This window comes from Paroedura picta, chromosome 10 (assembly GCF_049243985.1).
Source record: "Paroedura picta isolate Pp20150507F chromosome 10, Ppicta_v3.0, whole genome shotgun sequence".
Classification (NCBI taxonomy): domain Eukaryota; kingdom Metazoa; phylum Chordata; class Lepidosauria; order Squamata; family Gekkonidae; genus Paroedura; species Paroedura picta.
In genome coordinates, this window is record NC_135378.1 from 31357703 (window position 1) to 31382439 (window position 24737).

Genomic DNA, 24737 nt, shown 5'->3' on the forward strand with positions numbered 1-24737 from the left:
TGATTCCCCTCCTTCGTCAGGAGCCTGAGCGAGCGGCGGGGCTTTGCGCGCTTGCGCGCGGGGGGGAGAAAAAGCACTCCGGGGAGAAGTGTGCGCGTGCGCGCCCAGATTACGGGGGAGGGAGTTCTCGCTCTGCGGTTTGTTCCGTGACCTCAGATTACCCTGCCTGGGAGAAGAGGCGGGAGAAGGAGGGCCCAGGCGGCTCTCCCATTGGTCCTCCGTTTGCCTGTCACCTTCTCCCGTCGTTGCTCGCCTCCAGGGGCAGCGACGGCCCCGCAACATTTCCGCGTCGCAATAAGGCCGCCACACGGGTGTTCCCCGCGCGCCGCGACACCGTGTTGTTGGTTTCCTCTTGTCGTGCAGCTCTTGCTGCGCGGGTACAGAGAAGAGCCCCGTAGCCGTCCGGAAATAGTTGTAATCTGAACAGGCATGGTTAAACAGTGCAATCCTAAAGGGAGAGGATACGCCAGGTTTTGTGGGATACCTCTTTTATAGTTTGCTGTTATTACTATTATTATTATACTGAGTTTTGACCGCGTAGCACAAAATTTGAGTCCAATAGCACCTTTAAACCAACTCTTTGTTGGTCTTAAAGGTTCTATTAGACTCATATCCTGTAGAAACACTCTGGCTACTTGCTTTTATTGCATTCTATTGTCTACGCGGGTCAAAGACTGTAACAAATAAACTATTTTATGGACCTTGGAGAGGTGTATATCCATTTAGGGTTGCACCACTAGTCTTTTCGGGTGCCACTTTGCTGCAGAGGCTTTGTGGCTTTGTGGCCTAACCCTCCCCCCACCCTGAGATGCACATCCCTTAACTGTTAGGATTGCCAGTACTGGAGTGGGGAATACCTGGAGATTTGGTGGGGTGGAGCCTGAGGAGGGGGAGCTTTGGGGGAGGGGAAGGACTTCAGTGGAGTAGAATGATATAGACTCCTTCCAAAGCAGCCATTTCTTTGCGTGAACTGATCTCTGTCAGTTGTAAAAACGGGAGATCTCCAGCTGTCAATCCCCCACCCCCATGTTGGCATTCCTATAAACAGTCTACTTTTTAAATCCAGTTTTCTGGAAAGGGGAACAAAGGTTGGGTCCAGTGGAAGCTCTTTTACTGTATTGTGGAGTGTGAGCACTCATGTTTATGATGTTTCCCCCTTTTTATTAAATGTAATAATAATCTATTTTTATGCCAATAAAGGCAATCTGACTGTTTGGCCCTGGCACCACCCCACCTCCTCCTTCTTCCTTGTTACATTTACACCCTGCCTTTACCCAGAGACTCAGAGTTACAAAAAACTTAATATTTCTGGTAAGGCCTAGGAGGAGGAGCTGGTCTCATGCACCCAATCAGAGTGGCTGTTCTGCGCCTGAGTTCTCCAACCGGCTTGCCTGTCTGTCCAGCAGTCAGCCAATCGCCTTTGGTCCCCTACCCCAAACCACCCCTTCCTCCTTCCACTTCCCTCAGAGGCTCTGCATGAGAGCTGCCCCTGCCGGTGAGTTCCCTGCCCGGGGGGGAGGGGGGGCTGCAGGCTGCAGGCTGCAGGCTGCAGGCTGCAGGCTTTCATTGTCCTGGGGGAGGGAAAGGCCATCTGCAGAGTTCTTCCACCCTCCCCCCCAATCTAGCGCCCATTGTATTCCTGAATGCAACGGACTTTGTCCCTAGTATATAAATAAGACATTAAATATTAGGCTTTAAAATATTATAAATAATAATAAAATGTAGAAGTCAGTTTCTCACTGCCTCCTTCCCCTCTTAGGAAACTGACATGCTTGTGCTGAAATAGGTGGGCCATGAAGAGATTGATGTGAGGACGGAGCAATGTTCACTGTGAATGAGAAGAGGGTAGTAATTCGTTTTGAAAGGGCTGCTTCCTAGCCAGAGTAACACAGTACCACTGCTTACAGGCTAATGAAGTAACTTCAGTCTACCAAGCACTGTTGCTGTCTTCTTTCTATACAGACGTTAAGCACTATCTCCCACCCATGAATCAAGCAGTGCCCAAGAACACCTTCATTCTGTTATTGTCTAATAAGACGTCAATACATTTAGATTGTGTAAAGGTTTAAAGAAACCCTTCCCTTAGCCAGACACCTCTCCTTTACTCTCCATCCCTCTAAACTTTCATTGCAATTCCAGATTGGTTCAGTCTGAGTTGACTGGCTAACTTACATCTTATACATGCTTTGTGGAGGAAAGTTCAGTGATTTCCGTTTAATTGCCTGAAGAAGTGTGCATGCACATGAAAGCTCACAACATGAATAAAACTGCATTTGTCTTTTTTTTTTAATTCAGATTTTTATTTTTCCAAAAAGTAAAAGAAAGAAATAAGATTGCTACACATAGTACATTATATTGCTTGTGCACTCTATAATAACAATGTATTAAAAATAAATCCTTCCAGTTCCAATATTCATAACTGTCCTCTTCATGTATTACATTCAACATAAAATTACTTGTCTCATTTCTATTTTCAATATAAATTGCTCACTGTTTCACCTGGATCTACGTAGGCTGCAATAAAGCCTACCTTTCTTCTAAACTGCATTTGTCTTGATGGTGCCGTTGGGCTCCAACTTTGCTCAGAAAACAGAGAGAGAGGGAGAGAGAAGAGAATGTAAGAGGTTGTATGAAATTGCAAGAGGTAAAGCATGTAAGAGCCTCTTGTGGCGCAGAGTGGTAAGGCAGCCGTCTGAAAGGTTTGCCCATGAGGCTGGGAGTTCAATCCCAGCAGCCGGCTCAAGGTTGACTCAGCCTTCCATCCTTCCGAGGTCGGTAAAATGAGTACCCAGCTTGCTGGGGGGTAAACGGTAATGACTGGGGAAGGCACTGGCAAACCACCCCGTATTGAGTCTGCCATGAAAACGCTGGAGGGCGTCATCCCAAGGGTCAGACATGACTTGGTGCTTGCACAGGGGATACCTTTACCTTTACCTTAAAGCATGTAAAATTGGGATATTCAGATTCTTTCATCTGAACACATAAAACTTCCTTCTACTGAGTCATTGTCAATGCTATTTTTTTAGAGATGGGTCTGACCAGCCGACGGAGGGGGAGCTGAAGCCGAAGTGAACCAGGGTGGCTGAGACGGACCTCAAGACCATGCATATCTGTGGATTTCACATATGTCTTTTGAATGGGCACATGCTATATGCTTCAATTATTACAAACACTGGTTTAAAGGAGTTCAACTAAAGCGCTAACATTTGAATGGATTTTTGTAAAATCACATTTGGAAGAAAAAAGGCTCCTTCCTTATGTGAGGTTTTGTGTTAGTTCTTTTTATAATTCTTTTCACATTGGTGGCTAAAATTTCTATCAGCCTGAGCAACAGATTTGTCATATTTTGTGGAGATGTGTACAAGAATAAAACTCAGTGTTCTATAAAAAACCAAACTCTATTTTGACTGGCCATAACTCTTCAGGGTGTCAGGTACGGATCTTTCACATCACTTAACTTATCCTTTTAACGGAAGATGCCAGAGAACCTGGGACCTTCTGTATGAAAAAGCAGATGTTCTACCACTTTACCAGAGCACCAATGATGTCATTAGAAGGCAAGATACTATGGCTAAAGCTCACTTCCTTTGGACACATCATGCAATCAAACTCTGAGAAATCATTGACGCTCGGCATGGTCAGCAGCAAAAGGAAATGTGGTCGCCAAAGGATCCGCTGGCTCGACACGATCAAAGCCGACACAGGGATGACCATGAACCAACTAAAAGAAGCAGTCAGAGACAGGGGCACATGGCGGAGGCTTTCCTATAGAATCGCCGAGGGTCAGACACCACGACTGAACGGATAACATCATCATCATCATCATGACACTAAATCTGCCCCTGCATTTTGTTTGGATCTGTGTAACCAACACAAGGGGCACTCAGTACTCCAGGGAACAGCACCAAGCACAAGTATAATTTTCCCCACCCTGGTGCAGATTGCTTAGCTTTGCGCAAGATCTATCAATGAGCTTTGGGTTTACTTCATATTCAGGTCTAACGAGTTTAAACTCAGCATTGCAGCAGAAGTGCTGTATTGATTAATTTAAACACCCCACCTCCGTATGTCACACTCTTTAACTCCGCCCCCAAAAAGAACAGCTTGAGCTTGCTAAGTGTATATATTTTTTACAACTGGTTCCTGTGAATCCCTGCAAAACAAAAGCCGCTGCCATTGACTGTAGTATTTTAATCTCTGATTGCCATCTCTGCGATGAGGCACAGGTATACTACCTTGTTCAAACAGCAGGTCTTATTTCTGGTTTGGAAATGCTTGGCTGGTGGCCATTTTCCCCTTGTATAACCTGCGAGCGTTGTTTCACACATGGTTTCAGGTAATTAAAGTGCGGTATGTGGTTTTTCCCTCATTTGTATATAACTGGGCTGGTCTCCAAAGTTGCTGAGCAACTTTTGACTGAGTTGCCTTCAAACTGTTTTTGCCACACACAGAATTTTGTGCAGGTTGTATAAGCAAATGCCCTGCCGCTCCCCTGAAGAATGGCCATGCTCTTTGACAGGAGAGCTTTGTTTAGAATGGCTGCCAAAACCAGCATTAAAAAACTGGTGCATGTTAAAAGTTGTAACTCTTTATTATAAACCAGAAATTTGAAACTCTTAAAAATATGTGTAGGTTTCGAAATAACCAGGGAGATATTGATAAGTTTTCATTCCATTCTTGCTCTAAGAAGCTCAGGAGGAAATTATATGTGGTTGTGTCACCCATTAGCACCCCCCCCCCCGTTTTCAAAATTATTTTTTTAATTCATTGTGATTTTAACTATGTGCAGTTTTAAAATTTCATGCAGTTTCTAATGGGTACAGTTTTTAAAAAAAATTATCTGGTTTTAATCTCGTTCAGAAAGTGTGGTCATTAGAAGCCTGTGCTTGGTTTCATACTTTTAAATCATACTAATCACATAGAAGTACAGGATAAGATAAACAAAAGCATCTTTCTCCAGGGCATTTGACAATCTAAATCCAGAAAGCAGGATGAATGACAAGGGGAATTTTCAGCATCCATTTCAGAATGTATTTTTCTAAAAGTATCTTTAGTACCATCTTATCTACAGAGAACCAGCTTGGTGTAGTGGTTAGGACTGCAGACGTCTAATCTGGTGAGCTGGGTTTGATTCCATGCTCCTCCACATGCAGCCAGCTGGGTGCCCATGGGCACGCCACAGCACTGATAAAGCTGTTCTGACTGAGCAGTAATATCAGGGCTCTCTCAGCCTCACCCACCCCACAGGGTGTCTGTTGCAGGGAGAGGAAAGAGAAGGCAATTGTAAGCCACTTTGAGACTCCTTGTAGTGAAAAGTGGCATATAAGAACCAACTCTTCTTCAGAATATCTTTTCTTTTCTTCTTTTTTTTCCTGTCAAATCACAGCTGGCTGATGGTAAACCCATGGAGTTTTCAAGGCAAGAGATGTTCAGAGGTGGTTTGTCATTGCCTTCCTCTGTATAATGACCCTGGTATTCCTTCCCATCCAAATACAGCCAGGGACAACCAGTTTAGCTTCCAAGATCAGATGAGATGAGGCTAGCCTGGGCTTGTATGTGTTTGCAATAGGTAAGGCTTCTGCTTAGGGTTTTCTCTGGTTAGGCAGGAGGACAGAATGGATAATAAAGAGTGAATATGTGCAAATGAAGATAATGCATTAGATGTTCTTTCGGTACGAATTAAAGTGCACCTTGATAGCTGTGGCTAACAGCAATCAGTACCCCAGCCTTTCCTCCTGCAGTCTTTGTGCACCTCGTCTTTTCAACCATAAAAGCTTCACGTGTAGAACGAGGTCACTGCCAGTAAAAGTTTCATGCTGTGCTGAACGATGTGCTGCTTTTGTCAGCCTGCAGCTACAAGAGATCCTTCATGCTGATTTCATTCCTCACCCACACTATGATTTCAGTCTCTTTAAGGCCGAACAGCACGTTGTGCATTAGCAAGTGGTCTGACTTGAGCTAATGCAAGAAAGTGATCAGATCTGAGAAGGTGCATTTAAGTTATTTGGCCTAATGCATTGTTGGAAGCACCCTTGAAGTAGGAAAGACTCAACGATGTATGTGAATATAATGCCCATTTCAAATGCAACCATTCATCAGGCAGGGATTTGTCTTCCATAACTCATGAAAAGAAGCTGGAGTACATACCCATCCCCTCCCTGTTTTCCTGCTCTAGAAGATTAGAGTGCTGTGGTCAGAATAAATGATAAGAGCTGTTTTTTGTACCCTGCTTTTTACTACCCCAAGGAATTTTACAATTGCCTTCCCTTCCTTCCACCACAATAGACACCCTGTGAGATAGGTGAGACTGAGAGAACTCAGAGAGAACTGTGTTGGCCCCAGGTCACCCAGCTGGCTGCATGTTGAGGAGTGGAGAGCCAAGCCCGGTTCTCCAGATTAGAGGTCACTGCTCTTAAACTACATTGGGTACACAGATGTGATGCCAAGAAATCTCTCCTGTCCAATTCTTGTAGAAACCATCAACCAGCATTTGCACTTGGGTAGCCAGGCAGAAGGAAAGTCCTGAAGGAAATTGAATATTTACCTCAAAGATTAAGAGACTGCTGCACATATACTAAAGGTTTTCAGAATGTTTAGTGATATATCATTGATTTCATTTGTCTGTGACACTTTCCTCTCATGGGACCCAAAGCAGCCTTTAGAAATTTCCACCCCAAATTAAATAAAGCAAACAAACTAATTCATCCTGGGCAGGTCTGCTGCACCAAACTGGCCATCATAAATCTCCAGGCTGTGAGTCATAGGCCAAGAGATGAGTCTTGCCCTTGGACTTGTTCCCAAAAGCTCAGGCCTCGGACCCTGCCCTGCTCTAGCATTCGGGCAGGAAGGAGACAGAAATGCAGCTGGGGTGTTGTGTGGCTAGATCTCGGATGATCCAGTTTTTATGGCTCAGTTTCCAAGGTGAATACCTGTTAGAATTCCGAAGACCTATATGAAGATTGAGTTCTACCTCCTTTAGGGATGCCAATCCCCAGGAATTATAGCTCAGAATTATAGCTCTTCTAAGACTAAAGAGAGCTTCCTTGGAGAAAAATGGCTGCTTTGGAGGGTGGACTCCTGTCACATTGAGCCCCCCCCCTGCCCCAAATCCCATCCACTCCTGGCTCTGCCCCCAAAGTCTCCAGGTATTTCCCAACCCAGAGCTGGCCACCCTACCTTCCTTTATATCTCTGCAGTATCACTACCTTGAGATTATTTCTGCAGGTGACATGCTCTGTTGGGGTGAAGCACCAGTCAAGTCTTAAGCCTGTTGTTTCTCCACATGTTTTGTGAGGAATAAGACACTTCGTTGGCTGGAGTAAGATGTGGCCTTGCATCTACTATGAAGGTCCAGCCAGGACTTTATGAGGTTGTTTGAGTATGCCATAAAGCACAGCCCTAGCTTTGAGGAATCTTTTAAGGGGCTCTGGACTATTGCTAGTATCTGCTGCTGATTACCCAGGAGGTGAATCATATACAGAAAAATCAGCAGCACTGACATGTTAGTGAGAGTTTAAGCTGCCTCAGGACTGTTTGCACAACAGATGGACTTAGCTACCCTTCTGAAATTTGAAATAAATTGGTGGATTTGTAGGAGCAAAGGTCGCCTGATTTCAGGACACATGCATTGACTGGAGTGACTTTGCTAGTCTTGGAATAAATGAACATGAAGCAGTTGCCATCATGACCACAGACAGGGCACTCCAGGGCAAAGCTGGTTCAGTCTGAATCCACTTCTTTCAGGGTGTTAGATTGGAGTAGCTCTGCCCCAGAGTGCATTATCAGCCATGGAACTCCTTGACCTAGGACATAGCCTACTTAGCAGGTTTGTTGTGCGAATAAAATGGAGAAAGGGAATCCTCCATTGTATCCTCATAACGGCCCTGTGAGGTAGGTTAGGTCGAGAATGTGTGACTGGCCCAAGGTCGCCCAGCCAGCTCCCATACCAGAGTAAGGATTGAGACCTGGTTCTCTCTCAGCATCTGCACCACTAACCACTACCTCACACTGGCTCTCCGGTGGAAAAGTGTTCCTCTGGTTCAAGTTGTACATTTTGAACATTCATCCTGTGTATCCTGCTGTGTTATTTCCTGCCTGATCTTTCATTATAGAATGGCTCCCTGTCAGCTATTTATGTAAACAATAAAGCTTTGAAATGTACTGCTAGCACTAAGTTATATTTAAAGCAAATGTGGGTCAAGTAGGAAACACAAAAGCAGGATGAATCTTCCTAGGATAGAACATGTAAAAAGGATGACTCCTAGGAATAACTGAACACAGTTCTGATAGGCCAAGAGTAGAAACCTAGATTACTTGAGAGATTAGAAGGCCTAGAAACCAGCTTCAATTTTCAGATGGTTTGCAGAGGGAGTGAGATTAGAGCAACTTGGGCTGGCCGTTTAAAAGGACAGTTCCCTTGTTCTAATCTTTTGTGGGCAGGAAACTTTCTCTTGAAGCATAGAGGCACAAAGTCTTGTATAAACCAAGATGTTTCTTCCATGCTTGGGAATGAGGAACACTAGATCTAGCAGAAGTTGCATGTGTGCACTGGAGCATTTATAGAGCTCTGGACTAGAGTAACGTGGTTGTGCATGTGACTTATTATATAAAGGCAGCATTGTCAGTGATATAGCCAGTGACCCCAACTGTATTTGTGGTACGTTGTTTATTTATTTTTAAAGCAGCATGAATTGCACTGCAATTAAACAAACCATAAATGCAGCACCAGCTTTTGTTTTTCGAATATTCTCCCGGTCTGAGTAGCAGTTGTCTCTTCACCATCCCTACTTAGTCACGTATGGAAGCATTTCTAATGGAAGACGTCATCATATCCACAACATCTTTCTTGGGGTTTTCTTCCAAATCAGTTCTGAGAGCCCCAACTTCTGCCAACTTCCATTCAAGTTCTGGAACAAAAAGGTGAGCTGAAACACCAACATTTTAGACTACAAAAAACAGAGCACTGTTTTTAAAAGTTAAACAGAATAGGACAGTATACTAGAGAGTCCATACAGCAGCTAGATGTTTTGTAGACCGTGTAGGATCAGTCTGGTCCCAGTAGTTACTACTGAAGTCATCTAGGAATCAACCATGCAAATATGGGGATACAAGTGACTAGCCATAAGTGAGTAGGGAAATAGCTATTTACGAGCCCACCAGCATCATCATTATTATCACCATCATCACCTTTATATCCCACCCTTCCAACGCTCAGGGCAGGTAACAACATAAAAAATACAAAATTTTAAATTTAAAAACATAACAATTTATGCCCCCATTTTGCAGGCCCTGCAGAACTGGCTTAGGTCCTGGCTTAGGGCCTTGATCTGGCTTAGGGCCTTGATCTCTCCTGGGAATTCACTCCACCAGGCTAGAATGCACTGGCCCTGGTCAGGGACCCTGAGCCGATATTGTTCTGAGGATCTCAGTACTCTTGGGAAAAGGCGACTACTATCAGGCTTGGACCCTATCAGGGCTCTATCCTGAAGGGGAAAATGGATACAAAGATTCTCTACTAGTATTGTTGTTATCCTGGATCTTCACAGAACCTAGGACCATTGCTTGGGTGTACATTTTGTCTGGAGTTTAATAATCAAGTAGAAGTAAGCTGACCTGACCTGGATGGCCCAGGCTAGCACCATTTCTTCAGATTTCAGAAGCTAGGTAGAGTTAGCTCTGGGTTAGTACTTAGATGAGAGATGACCAAGGAAGTTCTGGGTTGCTATGCAGAAGCAGGCAATGGTAAACCACCTGTTTGTCACTTGCCTTGAAAACTCAACAGGGTTACCATAACTCCATTGTGACTTAACTGGCTGCAACCGTGGAAAGAAGATATTGGAACAGAGGACAAGCCAGGCAACTGGCTGAAGAATTGCAAGCAGTGGACTTACACAGAAGAACAGAAGAAAAAACTCCAAGTAACTAAAAAAAATCTCCTAGCAGCTCAAAGCAAAGTTCACAGACCAAAAATCTCCAAAGAAGAAACAAGAACAGAAAAGCTGGATGTGGCAACAGCATCAGAATCAAATGGATAAATTAAAAATAGTATCAATAGATCTCCATGGACTGAATTCCTTTCAAAACACATGAAAATGTTCAACCCATTGACAAAACAAAAGGCTGATATATTATGTCTATTAGAAACTCATATCAAGAAGAGATGCAAACATATTTTAGACAATACAAAATTAGGCAAAGCATATCTTGCTTTAACACAAAACCAAAATGTGGAGAAGCTATTTACATACATAATTCACAATCAGAAGATAGGCATCAGGACATTCAGGTTCTTCAACTTGCTGAGGAAGTTCCTGAAGGGCCACTGCTCTGGAAGGCCCTGACCACGAGGAGCCCCATGTCTTGAGTGGATAGCCCAGGCAAGCCCGATCCCATCAGATCCTGGAAGCTAAGCAGGGCCAACAACCATGGCTGGTATTGGGATGGGAGACCTCCACAGATTTAGGTGGTAATGCCTCCAAGGAACACTAGGGGTCATGACATAGAGGCAGGCAATGGCTGACCACCTCTGAACATCCCTTGCCTGGCTGCCAGATAATACTCAGATCTCCTGGCTACACTACACATGCAATAATGATAAGCAAGTACCAGGAGCTAGCAGAGACCAGTGGTCCTTGTATGGCTGACAGTGATGCAGGCCTTCTTGGCCCAAACTCGGGTTGTGGGAATGATGACCAGGGGAGCAGTTTTACCTGACCCTGCACCAGCTGTCAGCATCATGGCAACCTAGCAGGTCCAAGCTGAGCTGATCCTGCACCGCTGTTGGTACTGCAAGGCAAGCAAGCCCCTTGCTCCAGGCCTGTTGCCCACCGTAGTTGGCCCTTGCCATAAAAAAAAAGAAGTTTGAACAATTACCTTCCACTGTTAGCTTTGTCCCTCCGCATTCCGTGACTCCCAAGAACTTGCCTTTGATCTGTCCATTTTCGTAGACAAACAGTGTAGGCAAGCAACTGTCGTGGTAATTTTCGATACAGCTGCTGGCCACAGCTTTGACAAATTTGGTTTCAGGGAACTTTTGGGCCAGCAGGCTGAGATGTCTGTTAACTAGTGAACACATAGGGATGCTAAAAGAAATCCCAAAAAAAGAAAACAAAAATCTCTTTGATCACTGAACTCTCTCTGAAACAAAGATCTCATCAAATATTCCCCATCAACCCCTGCATGCATATCACAAGGATGTGGCTGTGATTTCAACCAGTGCCATGGGTTTCCAGCCCCATTTCTCTGCCTCTTCAGCTAGCATTTCCCCCACAGCTCTGTACACTCGTAAATTCATTGCACTGTTCCATAAGGCTGTTCCTTTCCATAGCAGCACTCAGAACCAGAGAGATTCCCATGACTAGCCTCCCATATGTACAGGAATTTCACATTTTCTTGTCCATGATATCCCCTAGTCAGCAAGAGTTTCCAACAGAGCCTTATGTGTGTCTTTACTTTGTAGTCCTCCTTTCTTGCGGAGATGCAAGGCAGATTACAGGATGTAAAAACCAGTGCAATCAGACAGTGTAAGGCAATCAATGAACAATGCAATGGATCTAAGATTACAGAATTAGACATCAACGAAACAAGTGAGAAGCAATCCTGAACGTAGATTACAAGGCATAAGTCAATGTGGAAATGCAGGCAATACCTTCTGGGACAGCTAAGCTATTTGTCTTCAGGTCTCAATCTGGGGTGTGGTTTCTGGCCCTTTGAGCTCTGCCCCCTTCCAATAAATTCACCTGCCAAAGACTGCTAAGCTGTGACATGCCCCTGGTACATTGCTCATCAAACGTTCTTTGATTACTAATTATTTCTTATCTGCAAAAGCTCCCAGCTATGCATCAGTTTTCAGCTGCATAAAAGGGAGCTGCTCCATTTCTCAACACTGTGACACAGATGCCTGACAAATCTCTGGTCTTAGTCCCAGGAAGAGCAAATAGATCTAAGCACTTAGCAAAACGTTCCGCCATCCAGGAAGCTCATCCGCCTACCAAACTATCTTGGACACGTTAAAATACATGTTTGGATTTCCTCATGTCTAGAATCTGAACACAGAGGCCACACTGGCAAAAATGCTTTCCCACTGTCTCTCTTTTTCTTCATGTGGCACATTAACAAACATTCCCAAATGGCACTTCCTAGACTAAGTAGTGGGTCTTCTGTTGAAGAATATTCTCTACCTACTAGATTGATCAGTCGGCAGAAACCCAGATGAGAAATCTCGATTTTTAACAAGATTTTGGATGTTGTTTCCTTAAGAGCCCCAGTTTCCTATGCATACCATATGAACACGCAATATGCTTAGAGAATATTCCTATGTTCATTTCAGGGGCAAGCATCTGTTATTCAGAATGGAATATACCTAGGAAAGACAGCAATTTCTCTAAGACAAATCCATTAGAAATGATCAAAGGTGCCTGGATATTCAGGCAATCACTTCAGAGGACACTTGATTTTGTATGCATTTTTGTTTATACTGCGTCTTAAGGAAACCTTCTCCATTACTTTGAAATCTCAAAAGTTACCTTGATTGGTATAGATGAATGACAACCCACACATCTTTGGGGGCATTGGTCACTTCTTTGACATACTGTTCACCAGAAATTTCTCTGAGTTCTCCATATCTTTGTGTCTTCCATAAGGATTTCAGTTCTTTTAAGCGTTGTTTCCTGAATAAGAGAAATCCTGAGATAATCTCTTGCACAATATACTGTAAACAAAACTGAGGAGGGAGAGTCTGCCTGTATTCAGAGTGCTATGGATCATGTCAGCTCCTCAGAGGTTTTCAGAAAGGAAAGTTATCAACTCTGCAGAACAAGAACAGGATCAGAACTTCAGCTTCACATCTGGAGCAGATGTAAGGAACAGCTTGCTTAAAGGTCCTCCATGTCAATATTTTTTAAATTGCTTCCTAATACAATATTTTTACCAGATTTTAGTTGGTCCTGATAAATTAAATAATACATTATGGTTGTTTATGGGGTTTTCCTCTGTGGACCGATATGGCTACCTACAATCTTATCTGTTTGACTGGGGTTGCCAGGTCCCCTCTGGTCACCAGTGGGTGATGGGGGGGGGCAGGGGTGCAAGATCCAGGCTACGAAACTCCCAGAGATTTGGGGATGGAGCCTGGGGAGGACAGGGACCTCTGGGAGGTTGGGGGTACAATGCCGTAGAGTCCATCCATCAAAGCATCCATTTTCTCCTGGGGTAGGTCCCACCTGGAGGTTGGCATTCCTACTATTTGGAGACTTTGTTTAGCTATCCAAGATATGGATCTGTAATTGAAGAAGAAGAGTTGTTTTTTATACCCTGGTTTTCATTGCCTGAAGAAGTTTTAAAGCAGCTTACAATCGCCTTCCCTCCTTCTCCCCCCAACAGACACCCTCTGAGGTAGGTGAGGCTGAGAGAGCTCAGACAGGACTGTTCAGTCAGATCAGCACTCTCAGGATTGTGACAAGGCCAAGGTCACCCAGCTGGCTGGATGTGGAGAAGTGGGGAATCAAACCTGGCTTGCCAGATTAGAAGCCACTGTCTTTAACCACTACACCATGCTGGAGGTAGATTATCTTCTTACAGGACCTGGCTTATAGCAGTGATATGTTCACTCACTAGGTAATGCTACCCAGTTTGGCTTCTGTTACCTTAATGCCAGGTAGATCATGTAAAACTATTCTCCAGGTTAGTCAGTATCAGGACCATGACATTTTCTTACAACTGCTTGCCTTAAAAGGGACCGGTGTATTCCTGATTGGACTGCAGAGAAATCTGATGAAGCGTGAGTATTTCTATTCTACGGGGAGTGATTCGATGTTTTGCTTCATCTTCCAAAGTTTCCTCCAGTGCAATAGGAATTTGTTTATTATTTATTTATTGTATGGTATGTGTGTTATGTAGCCAGGAGATCCTAGGATTGTCAGGCTGCCAGGCAAGAGATGTTTGGAGGTGATTTGCCATAGCCTGACCCTGCGTCATGGCTCTGGTATTCCTTGGAAGTCACCCTTCCAAGGGCTAGCCAAGGCCGACCCTGCCTAGCTTCCAAGATCTGACAGCATTGGGCTTGCCTGGGCTATCCAGATCAAGTTGCAACAGGAAATTTGATTGGCAGCGATCACCAAGAAACTCAGTTCAGCCTGCAACGCCTACTGATCTTTGTCTTCCTTAAGTTACAGGCTGCAGACAGACATTGGGCCTCTTCATTATGACCTAAAATACCTTTTTTTCTCCTTCTCTCCTACCTTCCTGCCTTTTCTATTTAGCCTTACTTGAGCAATTAAAACGTGCATACTAGTTTCGCAGTACAGTTTCCGGATTTTATTTCCACTGCTGTCATTCTATTTATCAATATATGCAAAACTGGATAAATGTAAAATAACCACATTTTTTCTCCCTACTGAAACATTACAAGTAAAGTGTGAACTCAGCGGGGAAATTACCAAAGTAAAAGCTGCCTTTTTCACAAACACATGAAGTCCACAGCTTTTAAACATGAACACACCAGGTGGCGCTACTCACCTATGCAAATCCTAACGAAGGGCGCTCAGAATGTAGTTTCCAACTTTTAATATAATCAAAAGTAGTCAGACATTCCAGAAGGGTTGTTGGGTCACTTGGTTACAGCACAACTAAGTGGAGTCTTGTGGTTCCTTAAAGACTAACAGATCTATTGAATAATAAGCTTTTGTGGGCTATAGTCCACTGCATCAGAGGCATGACGTATATTCTCTGTTGGCAGGTATGAACAGAGGAAGAGAAAGAAAGATGGAAACAGCAGGGGCCAAACAGCATACAGGTGGCCATAGACAGTTCATCTTACAGGTTATAGTTTTCTGGACCCCACCAGGTACAACTTCTTTCTCCGTGCTAAATTATTTATATAGGCTGATGGAAGGATATTTTGGTCCACAAAAGCTGATGGCACAATAAATCCCTTTTAGTATTTTAAATAAGTATTCTATGGCTTGCAGGCTATAGCTCAATGAATTAAGTAGGTTAAAGATAGAACCTTAAGGGGGGGGGGGGTTTCTGGGAAAGTATTAGCACACCCAGTATGCCCTGTTTGTTTCCTTCCACAACGCCAAGAGAAATGTCACTGGCTCAAGGTCACTGAGCTGGCAACATGTGGAGGAGGAGTGGGGAATCAAACCCGGTTCTCCAGATTACAGGCCACCATTCTTTAACCACAGTGACATGCTGGTGAGGACACTTTGCCAATAGGTCCGATAAGGTCCCCAGGACTGTTTCAGGTTGCGGGAAATGGCACATGAGGAAGCCTGGAGCCACTCCTCTCCCCACACCCTGAATCCAGTCTGGCCTTGACCCCAGTGTGTCTGGAAACTGAGTTCTCTGTAGCTGCTGTCTGACTGCAAGGGCATTAGATGTTTTCCTTTGGCCATTTTTGTTGAAGGCATCAGGGGTTGGGAGCACTGTGGCCCAACTCAGAACAAATCATATTGTCTATTTTGGCTTTTAGAAGACACATGAGGGGAGGCTATGAATCACAGAATCATAGAATCATAGAGTTATAGAATAATAGAGTTGGAAGGGGTCTCATGGGTCATCTAGTCCAACCCTCTGCAGGACACTTCTTCCTCATCATCAATTGAATTATATACTGCCCTCCTGAGCTTTGAAGGCTCAGGGTGGTGAATATCATAATCAGACCATACAATACAAAAATATATCAATAATAAAATTATCCTCATCATAATAGAGAGTACCTGTATCTAAACAGAAGCATTTACAACCATAGATAAGCAGCTGTCCAGATTAATTCCAGCTTATCTTGGATGTTTTCCTTTGGCCATTTTTGGAGAGGAGCTCTGATTGGGACTCAATGGATGTTTACAGTCTTGGGGGAAGAGCTGCTTTTAGTAGGTTCTGCTGAACTGTATGATTTCCGTCAGGGCCTGGATATCCACTGGGAGCTCATTCCACCAAGTAGGGGCCGGGACAGAAAATGCCCTTGTCCTGATTGAGGCCGGATGTACTTCCTTGGGGTCAGGAATAACTAGCAAGTTGGACTTAGCCAAGCATAGTGTTAGACATCAGAATAACAAAGCATCAGCAGCACAGATTAATCAGTCAGGTGCTTTTTCTGTGTGGAGCTGCAGTAACAGGTGTGCCCGCCAACAGGTGAGCTCTGGAGATCTTCCAAAATTACACTTGATCTACAGGCAACTTCTCTAGGATAAAATGGCTATTATTCATATGTGGTGGTCCTGGCTATTTTGTCGGTTGGACTCTGTGGCATTACACAACACTGAAGTCTCTCCCCAAACCTTGCCCTCTCCAGGTTTCACCTCCTAATCTCCAGGGATTTTCCTACCAGTGGTTGGCAACCTAATCAACAACTTCTTTTTCCTCTGTTCTAGCCCATGCTAAGGTTTGAACTAGGGCTGTCTAAAACATTAAAGACACAGATGAACACTGCTCCTTGCAGGGTCAAGCCCCTGGAGCAACACAAATTGCAGTCTGGCATACCTGTACATTTCTACAGCTTTCATGTCCTCCTCGCCAAAGTCATCTTCAGCTTCTTTGAGTTGTTCCAGATTCATCCTTTCATACGGCTTGACTAAAAAGGAAAGGGGCAAAATTACTGAGGATTGGGAGGCAAAGCAACTTTTCTAGAACCAAAGGACAGGGAAGACAATAATCCGTCCTTTTTATAATTGCAAGAAGCCAACTGACTACGTTAATCATCCAGTTCAAGAGCTCAAAGGAGAAAGCAGCTGTCAACAAAAGGCTATGACTGAAATTGTACCTGCTTCCTGTAAGCATGTGCAGGTGCGGTAAATCAGTTTTCCTGCATGGCCACTGATCAATTCAGAAAGCAATATGTGTAAAGAAAAAGCAGGATATTGAATGATTATTATGAACATTTTTTTCTTCTGTCAGAGGACATCTTTTTGAAGATGCTGACTTTAGTTTTAACTTCATTAGCCATGCGGGGTAAGGGAGGGAAATTTCTGTGATTTTTTGATCTGCATTATCAAGAAGAACCTGAAGATAATTAGGAAATTCTGCTAAATGTATTAAAATAGGGTTTAAACATTTAGAATGAAGCATCTGGTAAAAAGGGCACTGAAGAAAAAAATGGGAACAGTTTCAATATGGTCCTTTGCATGACAAAATCTATTGGAATAAGATATACCCTAATATCATCAAGACGAAGGGAGGAAATAAAATATTTATATTACGTTACTGATTTTTTAAAAATGCCAATAAAGGCTACTTGACTTGAATATATATTTTATTATCCCCCCCCTCTCTTTCTTAAATAGTCTGTTGTGGGTGCCATATGGCTTTGTTAAATTACCGTTTTGCTTTTGTATGTGTACCTGCATCTGTTGTGAGGAAAGGAAAGCCACTCTGAGACTCTTTAATTCTTCTACCTCACCTGCCTTTGCTTGTATGAAGAGAGAGTCTTGGGGTGTGCCACCATTGTTGTAGGAAGACTAGGAGGAACACAACACTATGGGAGTTGTTTTTTTTTTTTTTAATGCAGCTTCATGAACTTACTGGAAGTACTTACTGGAAGTGACAGAGGGTAGCTCTAGGAATCACCAGACACTCTAGAAACCTGATGGTAAAATCACAGACGTTCCAGTGATTCCTAGAGCTGGAACTGAAAAGGAGTACTCCAAGAATCGTAGCAAACTCTATGGTAGCATTCCAATGATTTCCTACAGCTATCCTTTGTCATTTCTGATAAGAACTTCCAGTAAGAATGTTAGGCTGCATTTGCTTTTTAGGTTTTCTCCTACTGCTACTTGGAGTAGTGGCAGGTAACGGGACTGAGAGTTTGGGAGCCCTAGCTTGTTGTTAGGATTGCCAGCTCTGGGTTGGGAAATACCTGGGGACTTTGGGGATGGAGCTGAGAGTGGGCAGGAAATGGGGTGAGGAAGGATCACCGTGAAGTATAATGCTATGGAGTCCATCCTCCAAAGCACTCATTTAGACTGGAGATGTGCTCTAATTCCAGGGGATCCCCAGGTCCCACCTGGGGACTGGCATCCCTACTTGTTGTCTATGCATGTACAGTAGCAGCAGGTCCTTCCAAAAAAGCAACAAAAAGAATGGTCTCTCTACACAGGATTTGCAAGACAGCACATGAGTTCCAAAACACACCTGAGCATCTTGACCCATGAATTGAATACCAGACTACAAGGCTGAGCTCCAAGGGAACAAATGGAGGGGTTGCTATTGGCTGCAGTTTTTAAGGCCATGAGAACAGAGTTCCTATCCTCAGAATGTTGAAAAGCAAAACAAAAAATCTTATTTTCGCAGTGTGCCTGAGTTCCACATTGGACACAAGGGATTCTCATTTGGTGTTTTAGTCATATGGGCTTCTTGTTAACCATTCTTGTGCAAGTAATTTCTCTGAGTTAAATGCTCTTTGCATAGTAGTCAGAAAACCATCAGCCTGGACTGTATTACTTAAGACTGTGGGCAGAGGATCAACTTCTAGTGTTCCTCTTATGAAAACTCACCCACTCATGGGCCCATTATGCACGGCCACCGAAACAGCGATTTCGGGGCACATGGAAAATGCGGAGGTGGAAGACGCAAAGCACACCAGTTATGCATGGGACGGGGCGCGACAGCGGCAAAACCCAGAGTAACTGATTATGCACGCAGCGATCCCGGCGCCACTTCTGGTTGCGCCCCGGTCACCCGGCAGCTGCGCTTTCTTCCGTGTTTCGCTAACACGGGTTTTTTTGGCGGCATGCACCGAAGCTGCGGCTGGTTGCAGTCGGCACCATGCGTTATCGGTGATTTTAGTCACCGCCATTCCACCCCAAATGTGCGTTATTCCCCCTGTGCATAATGGGTCATAGAAAACTAGCCTGCCAGTTATAAGACTGGGCTAAGCTAGCTTGTATGCAAGCTTTGTAGAGGCATTTTTTAATGTGGGTAAATTCATAGGCTTGATTCCTCCCTTTATAGTATATGGCATAGTTCCAAAATGATTACACTGTCAGGCTTATTCTGCATGTATAAATAAGCCTTCTGCTCTTATGATTTTCTTTCTTTTCTGCTATTGTTCATTTGACCCAGTGGTTTCGAACAGTTCCTGAGAGTTTAAAGTCTGACCCTTGGGGTGATGCCCTCTAGCGTTTTCATGGCAGACTCAATATGGGGTCGTTTGCCAGTGCCTTCCCCAGTCATTACCGCTTACCCTCCAGCAAGCTGGGTACTCATTTAACCAACCTCAGAAGGATGGAAGGCTGAGTCAACCTTGAGCCGGCTGCTGGGATTGTACTCCCAACCTCATGGGCAAAGCTTTCAGACTGCATGTCTGCTGCCTTATCACTCTGCACCACAAGAGGCTCATTTCCTGAGAGTTTAGGTTTAAGCAATTATTGGAAAGCTATCCACATAAAGATAAGGTTTATGCAGCTGCTTTGGAATGTCTTCGTATTTCTACAATGACAGCCAAATATCTAGCGACCCAACTTGCAACCCACCCATCTCCGTTGCTCTGTAGCCTAGAAGTCTCAGCAGTTGGAGAAGCAAAATCCTTACTAAGTAGGGGGAGATCAGTTCCTGACAGAGTTTTTAAAATTTAGGCCAGCTTAAAAGTACGTGGTCAACAAATTCTGTTAAATCTGTTGGTGGATACAGACACTGAAAGTGGTTTGAGCTCTTTATTGTGACCCCAGCAGGGTAGAAGAAGAACTGAACCAAACCCCCTCCCCAGAAAACCCAAAGTTATATACGCGCACCAACAATGGATCTTCCCACCAGTGCACACTATTGGTCAGTTTCACTTTGAACTGACTGGATCCTGCAGATGGGATCTAGCCACACATTGGCCATTTGCAGTGCAGACTTAGAATCCTGCCTCAGGCCTCGAGCTCAGTCCTCAGCAGGACTACAGACACCATGGGATCAACATGATTAAGGTCACAATTGTATGTCCTCTCTGAGTATGGAATCCCAGTGTAACTACCTGACTGCAGATGGTAAAGCATTGAGATGTGACAATGAAAAGGCATGTCTACATTTAGGATATGTTAAATAATAAAAAAATATTTTGGGATATGAATGGGCACGGGAATGTCAGAAGAAGCCCGACATTGCCTGCCTTCTTCTGCATGAGAAGCCATCTGCGCTATGCAAAATCTAACAGGGACAACGCCACTTCTTTGTTGTGCAGCGGAGCCTTGTGCTCTGCTAAAATGAAATGTTAATTTACATGACAGGGGTTTTGTTGCTTTTTATATATATACCTTCTGCTTCTTTCTGTAAACGTAAAACCATTTCTTCCATTTCATCCTTAACCTCTTCTTTTGGTGGCAGAATTCCAAAGTCTCTTAATATGTCATTCCATTCTGTATCTTCATTGGGATCCTATGTATAGATAGATATATACATATATTTTTAAACCCTAAATGTCATTTATACTCTTGTTTATTTATTTCATTTTCACCCCATTCTTTTCCCCAACAGGTAGCCAAAGCAGTTGACACCATTTTCCTCCCCATCATTTTATTCTCGTATCAGCCCGGAGAAGTAGCTTAGCCTGAGAGTGACCTGGCCCCCAATGTCACCCAGCTGTCAGGATCAGAACCTGCTCTCTGCCATGTTTGAGTTCCTTGAACCTAAGAGACTCCATCTTGGTGTATCTTTACGACTGACCAGTCCTAGCATGCTGGTTTATACTGTTTGGGTTGCATCCTGCAACCTCATAGGATTGAATAAAAGTCTCATCTCTCCCTGCTTATGGCAGGACATTATTGCAGTCAAGGACCTGGATGGGAGATCTCCTTGGTATACCACGTCCATTGTCTTGAGTTCCATTAAAGAAGAAACATGGGATCTAAATCTTATAATAGATCTTCTGGGTTTTTTAAACTGGAACAGTTATGCTCTGGATCATGAGAGTGAAGCCATCTCTGCAGATCCTGTCTTTAATTATTTGATGTATTTTAACCTTGCCCTTCCACTGAAAGGGCCTTAATGCAGCAAGTGGAGGGACAGACCTTAGGACATTACAGTTACTTCTTATTGTTGAAGAGGCTGGAAGCAGTACCATTTGCTTGAGCATCTAAGAGCTGACTAGACTTAGGGTTGGTCTGGTCCCTCCTGGGGTAGGTTTGCCAGCTCCAGGTTGGAAAGCTCCTTGAAATGTGGAGTTGGAGCCTGGGGAGGACAGGGACAATCGGATAGAAAATCATAGAACCTACCCTCCCAATCAGCCTTTTTCTTCCCTGGAGTCTGAGGATGAAATGTCATTCCAGGGAATTCCCAGGTCCCACCTAGACGTTGGCATCCCTAACCCTGACTTGCTATTTTTTTAAATATACTTTGAAAACATGTTAGAGTACTAATATGTTAACTTTTGCGACAGAATACAAGATCAATGCCTCTCAGAGCCATCCTAAGCAGAGTTAGAGTCAATTGACTTCAGCGGACTGAGAAAGGATGTAATTCTGTTCAGGACTGCACTGCAAAAGTATAATAGTTTCACTTGAAATGCCTGCAGGACATTAGCTGTGACCTACAAACCTCTCATTCCACATCGAATTACAGCCCAGATATTCCTTTGGAGAAATATCATAAATGGAAGAAGAGCCTGGCATTCCATTACCATTAACAGGAATGCTTTGCACAGCACCCCTTGCCCTTGTTCAAAATCACTGACAGGCTGCAGAGATTAGAGTGCTGATGAATGTCAGGATATGTCCTCTAGGTATTCGGTGCACTAAATCAGAGGCCTTTGCCTGTTTTTTTCTCTTCAAACAAGGATTCATGAATCTTCTCTGAATACTGAAATTAGATTATTCTTCAATAAAATATGTCTCCCCATGATTCAGACTGAGACTAGTTGTCAAGATCAACAGATAAGTGAATATTTAAATCCCTAAAGTCTTGGAAATTGTTACAGGCTCTTCAGTTGAATATGAACTAGAAAGTATGTAGGCAAGCCCAGTGGGCCTCCTCTCAGGGATACAAACCGAAGGACAGACCCTGCAAAAAATTGCACTCCTGTTTCCACTAGGACTGTGTGATTACAGGATCTAATATCAGCTGTACCATCTCAAATTCATGCACTTGCTCACCCTTCAGTGCGATATACATCCCCATGTGCTCATAGTGTCTTTCTGTTCTCAGCACAGCACATATAGGCCAAAGAATAAATGGACACAAAATCCAACACTCAAAATTATATTAAATATTCTGTCCTGTTCAGAGTCGTTTTCATTTGATAGCTATATATTGTCTTAGTGGTGAGGGTAGGCCATGAATCTAAATGATTAATATCTCATATGTCTGTTGTAGCCTGGTCCCTGAATGCCCATCTTGAATCAGTTCTATCAGCTATGTCATAGGGTTGGTCCAGATAATATGCTGTTCTCTAGCCTCAACTAGCAAGGTTTAGCAGCTTCTCCAAACCTTTAAAATCAAGCAAGGTTTTCATCTTCAACATTAGGTAACAAATGGGCCACAAAATTGAGCAGCATTTGGAGCTAAATTCTAATTAGAAGAAGAGCTGCTTTTTATATGCTGCTTTTCTCTACCAGGAGTCTCAAAGTGGCTTACAATCACCTTCCCTTTCCTCTCCCCACAACTGACACCCTGTGAGGTATGATGAGCCTAAGGTCACGCAGCTGGCTGCATGTGGAGGAACAGGGAAGAAAGCCCAGCTCGCCAGATTAGAAGCCACCACTATACCAAGCTTGTTCTCCAAATGACCAATTTATGGTAATGGAAATAATCAACATACCATTTGAGGCAAAAGGAAGTAATTTGAATTTGAAATAATATGGAGTATCATTTTGTGTCTTATATCAAACGCGTTTAAAGTATTTCGCAAAAGCAAAAATGCTGAGATATTTCTTAACATAGGAGATGGTTTCCAAAATATGAAGTCAAAAATCAAATCTGGCTAAGATAGATTTTATAAGGGAAAAAAATCCAAAATATTCAATCAAAATCAAATCACACAACGTCCAGATAAATCTGATTACAACCTGAGTCTTCATCAGGAATACTTAATTTTTTTTAAGTCTGTGCTTCCTAATCTATGCACATGTAATTTGTGTGTGTGTTTAGCATACTGTGAATGAATTCTGTAAAAGGATTACAGAATCACTGGCAGAATTCTGAGCTCCATCCCTGGCCAAGCACTCTAGTGGGAAGGAGTGAGCCATGATAGTTATACTAGTATAGTTAAACGAATTTAAAATCACTGAAAACAGGTCCCAAATAATTTAGGAAAATTTAAAGCTCATGAGGAATATGTGGTTGCAGTACAGGAATGCATCATTGATTTTCTGTTAAAAAATTTAAATACTATTTTGCTTTAGGGTTTGTTTTGCTACTCAATGCTGGAACAGTTTATCTATGGCTATGGTCAGGTGTAGAGCCCCTGAAACAATAGAAGATGTTCAGAGTGCTTTATCTTTCACCCCTGCATCAGGAAAACCTGCTCTTAATATCATCCTACTTTTGGCTTTTGCTATGGATAAACATGGCGACCAGAGCTTGGTTCCACACATTGGAGTCTCCTGGGCAGAATGACTGGGTCCCTCCCTCCATTCCAGAGTGCTTCCCAGTCTCCCCACTACCTCCCCCCCCACCCACATGCACGCTTGCACCCTTTCAAACCATCCCCTTGCTTGTGTTCCCAACTGGAAGTAAACTCCTACAGGCAGCAAAGACAGAGGTGAGAACCATCCTAATTGACTTCTGCCTTGCACATGCCTAGGCACATGTCTTCCTGACCTGCATATTGGTTTTTGTTTGTGTAGCAAAGCTGGTCTCTTGGCTGCTGCTGGCCTCACAGTGATAGCGACCTACAAAGCCTGTCTGGTCCCCAGGAGGCCCGATGAGAACGGACAACCAACTGCCTCAGAATGCTGCTATCTGGGAGGGAAGTGTGGGTGGAGCCAACTGCCACTTAGAGGGTTCCATCTTCTTTCCTATAAAAATGGAATGGCTTTCAGAAGCCTCAGTAGATGCATGACTAACTTAAAACTCAAGTCAGGCAACCTGGACACAAGTTGCGGAAAGCCATCATGTTCTGTGTAGCTCCCAGTGGTAGGTTTGCATGAGAGAGAAGGGAAAGCTACTGTGATGGTATTGACAGAGCTGAGAGAAGATATGAGAGAAAAGCTAGGCTTGTAGAAATAGTGGGATTACTTCCTATTAGATCTATAGTGAGTAAGAATACTAATTATTACTGTTTTGTATAGTTGTTCAGCTGAATCATAACTAGCATGTATTCTGGCCCAGGCTGACCAGAGTTACCAAAGTTCACCCAGAAGATCAGGAGGTGCCATTGTGGGCAAGTGGAGACAGCACATACACTGCGTGCCTCATGGGATCCAGCAGCACTAATACAAAGAAGCCCATTAGGTTCTAGGGAGACCAATCACTGTTCCTTCATATTGAATAAGTTACTAGACTGAAAGTATCAGTTGGTAACCTATCAGAGCAGAATCCAAACAATGGATCTGGTATCTGACCATTCCAATACCATCCTAAATATTTAACATCTGCACGTGTACTAATCAATGATGGATACTGTAAAAGTATGGGAATGCAAAGTATTAACACTTTTTCTCCAGCCCTGGGAGGGTGTAGATCACTGTTTCAGCCATGCTGTTTGATCTACCTGTTTTGCAGAAAATAATTTTTTCTCTCTCTTTTATCCAGAAATTTTCTTGCCTGACTTATTTTGGATTCTTGGAATTTTTGCCCTTCTGAGTTTTGTGCAATAGCACAAG

General features: G+C 43.5%; 1 protein-coding gene across 1 annotated transcript; it reads right to left on the minus strand.

Annotated features, from left to right (window-relative positions):
* Positions 1-8646: 8646 nt before the first annotated feature.
* Positions 8647-23871, minus strand: PDCL2 (phosducin like 2). The gene is made up of 6 exons (XM_077302007.1): positions 23734-23871; positions 20235-20355; positions 16483-16573; positions 12525-12668; positions 10873-11081; positions 8647-8906 (listed from the first exon to the last, which is right to left on the minus strand). The coding sequence occupies exons 1-6, from the start codon at positions 23737-23739 to the stop codon at positions 8788-8790; spliced, it is 690 nt and encodes a 229-aa protein (XP_077158122.1). The 5' UTR covers positions 23740-23871; the 3' UTR covers positions 8647-8787.
* Positions 23872-24737: the final 866 nt, after the last annotated feature.

What these genes read in the sequence shown, in the direction of transcription:
- PDCL2 (XM_077302007.1), bottom strand. An exon ending in ATTCATCTATACCAATCAAG is followed by an intron (nt 11,082 to 12,524) that starts GTAACTTTTGAG and finishes GATTTCTTTTAG; the next exon opens with CATCCCTATGTGTTCACTAG. An exon ending in GACAAAGCTAACAGTGGAAG is followed by an intron (nt 8,907 to 10,872) that starts GTAATTGTTCAA and finishes TTTTTGTTCCAG; the next exon opens with AACTTGAATGGAAGTTGGCA.